The sequence below is a fragment of the Oncorhynchus masou genome, chromosome 31 (assembly GCF_036934945.1).
Source record: "Oncorhynchus masou masou isolate Uvic2021 chromosome 31, UVic_Omas_1.1, whole genome shotgun sequence".
Classification (NCBI taxonomy): domain Eukaryota; kingdom Metazoa; phylum Chordata; class Actinopteri; order Salmoniformes; family Salmonidae; genus Oncorhynchus; species Oncorhynchus masou.
Genome location: NC_088242.1, coordinates 36670439 through 36672858, shown reverse-complemented (window position 1 = coordinate 36672858; position 2420 = coordinate 36670439). Strand labels below are relative to the sequence as shown.

At 42.6% G+C, this 2420-nt stretch overlaps 1 protein-coding gene across 1 annotated transcript; it reads left to right on the top strand.

The window, feature by feature from the left end:
- Positions 1–681: 681 nt before the first annotated feature.
- LOC135523894 (dexamethasone-induced Ras-related protein 1-like) lies at positions 682–2194 on the top strand. The gene is made up of 2 exons (XM_064950899.1): positions 682–940; positions 1107–2194. The coding sequence occupies exons 1-2, from the start codon at positions 682–684 to the stop codon at positions 1634–1636; spliced, it is 789 nt and encodes a 262-aa protein (XP_064806971.1). The 3' UTR covers positions 1637–2194.
- The last annotated feature ends 226 nt before the right edge of the window (positions 2195–2420 follow it).

Sequence of the window (2420 nt, the reverse complement as noted above, 5' to 3'; positions counted from 1 at the left end):
TTTGAGTCACATTATGTTCAAGTCCATCCTTTAGATTTAAAATTTTATTTTAAATTTAACTAAAATTGTCCAAGGTTCAACATCATTCCAAACAGAATAAATACTGGCCAAATGTCAGAGAGTGTAATTATTTACAAAGTAGGCCTAATATTGCAGAAAGCGAGCATTCCACACAATATTACTAACACACGGAGTGTACAACACTTAAGAACAGCTCTTTCCATGACAAAGACTGACCCGGTGAATCCAGATAAATACTATGCTCCCTTATTGATATCACTTGTTAAATCCTCTTCAATCAATGTATATGGAGGGGAGGAGACAGGTTAATAAAGAAGGATTTTTGAGAAATGGATTGTGTATCCCCAAGGTAGTTGGTAACGCAGTTCTCATAGTCTCGTATTCCCTGGAATTGACAGACGCATCAGCAGGCACCTGTTACCCTTCCCCTTCTACTCAATAGAGCACTGAGTACCGTGACGTCGGGAGAGGGGAGGGCTCTGCTTTCAGCTTAAATAGCTGGCATCCCCGTAGTTCAGACAGACTGAACAGAGCGCACTGAGAACTTTAAAACGATAGCCAACTGTTGAATCCAACTTTGGCTGAAAATAAAGGAAACGACGAGGGAGCACATATTGGAACCACTCTACGCACTCTTACTTCACAATCACGATCAAGAAAATGTCGCCTTCAGAGAACGACTTTGATATACCGGCGAAGAACTGTTGTAGGATGGTGATTTTGGGGTCCACTAAAGTGGGCAAAACAGCCATCGTGTCTCAGTTTCTGAACGGGAGATTCGATGAGCAGTATACGCCGACCATAGAGGACTTTCACAGGAAACTGTACAGCATTAAGGGAGATGTATACCAACTGGACATATTGGATACCTCAGGAAACCACCCATTCCCTGCCATGAGGAGACTATCCATACTGACAGGTAAATATCTTATTCCATCTCTGGTTATTGCAACTCAAATAGTGTGCATGTTCAATAACGCAATTTGTGCGTCTTTGTAGTTATTACGCGTTGAAATACTCTAGCATATCTCACTGCGTTTCATAGAAGCTCTGATACTAAATCCCTTTATCTTGTTTCCATTCAGGTGATGTCTTTATCCTGGTCTTCAGCTTAGAGAACAGAGACTCATTCGAGGAGGTTCAGAGGCTCAAGCGACAGATAATTGAGACCAAGTCTTGCCTAAAAAACAAGACCAAGGAGAACGTTGACGTGCCTCTGGTTATCTGCGGCAATAAGGGCGACCGGGAGTTTTGCCGGGAAGTGCAGAGTGAAGAGATTGAGCAGTTGGTGGCTGGAGATGAGCAGTGCGCATACTTTGAGATATCAGCCAAGCGCAACACCAACGTGGACCAAATGTTCCAGACCCTATTCACCATGGCCAAGCTACCCAATGAGATGAGCCCGGACCTCCACCGCAAGGTCTCGGTGCAGTACTGCGACATGCTTCGCACTAAGTCCCTGAAAAATAAGAACAAGAAAAACGATGGAGACGCGTATGGCATCGTGGCACCATTCGCACGGCGCCCGAGCGTCCACAGTGACTTGATGTACATAAAGGAGAAGGCGATCGGTGGCGGGCAGGGAAAGGATAAAGAGAGATGTACTATCAGCTAGGACTATGAGATTAATTTTATGGAAGATATAACCTAAAAGGATATGCTTCATTTGTGATGCACCTGACAGACGGGGTTTGGGCGCACAAGGCTGCCCATGCCGCTTCCGTTGCCCTTAGTGGGGACACTTGAGACAGCGATGCGAAAGCCAATGAGCTCCAGGAGCAATGATAGTGTCTAGATTCAACCTCTCCACAAACGTGGAAGCGCATGTTACATGTCCGCGAGACATTTTAAGAACGTTCGCTACTTTGTTCTGTTAGACCAGAGCCTTATGTGATGTGGCATAAAATATTGTGAGATTATTCACAACAAATGTGTAAAATGTGTTGTTTAGACATCTTAAAACAGACAGGCGAGAAAACAGACTCCTGGCGTGGAGTACAATGTGAAGAATGTTGTTTACATTTTGTTAACATTTTATAACAGATAATTCAACTTGAATGTTGCAATCTGAACAATTTTATATTGTGAATGTATATTTATTATTGTATGTCGACGTCAACTTTTGCAAAGAAAGGAAGAAAATAACTGGAAAAAATAAATACAAAAATCTGAATCTGCTGTTTCTTTATGCTTTTCTTCTCACAAGGTGTTTTGAAATGGCCCACTCTATTCACTCATGCCCTTGACCTAGTAGGCCTAGATACTGTGTCTAGGGATAAACTACCTAGACTAAACACCAAAGCATGAATTCATGAAATAAGCTGCAATGATCAGTCTAGCATTCAAGACAGTTGAGAGCCAAATGGTCCCACACCACTAGTTTACAGATTGAGAAATAA

Bases quoted from the DNA above. Each gene is read 5' to 3' on its own strand.
- LOC135523894 (XM_064950899.1), top strand. From the start codon at position 682: ATGTCGCCTTCAGAGAACGACTTTGATATACCGGCGAAGAACTGTTGT. The intron at 941-1,106 runs GTAAATATCTTA...GTTTCCATTCAG, and splicing joins GAGACTATCCATACTGACAG to GTGATGTCTTTATCCTGGTC.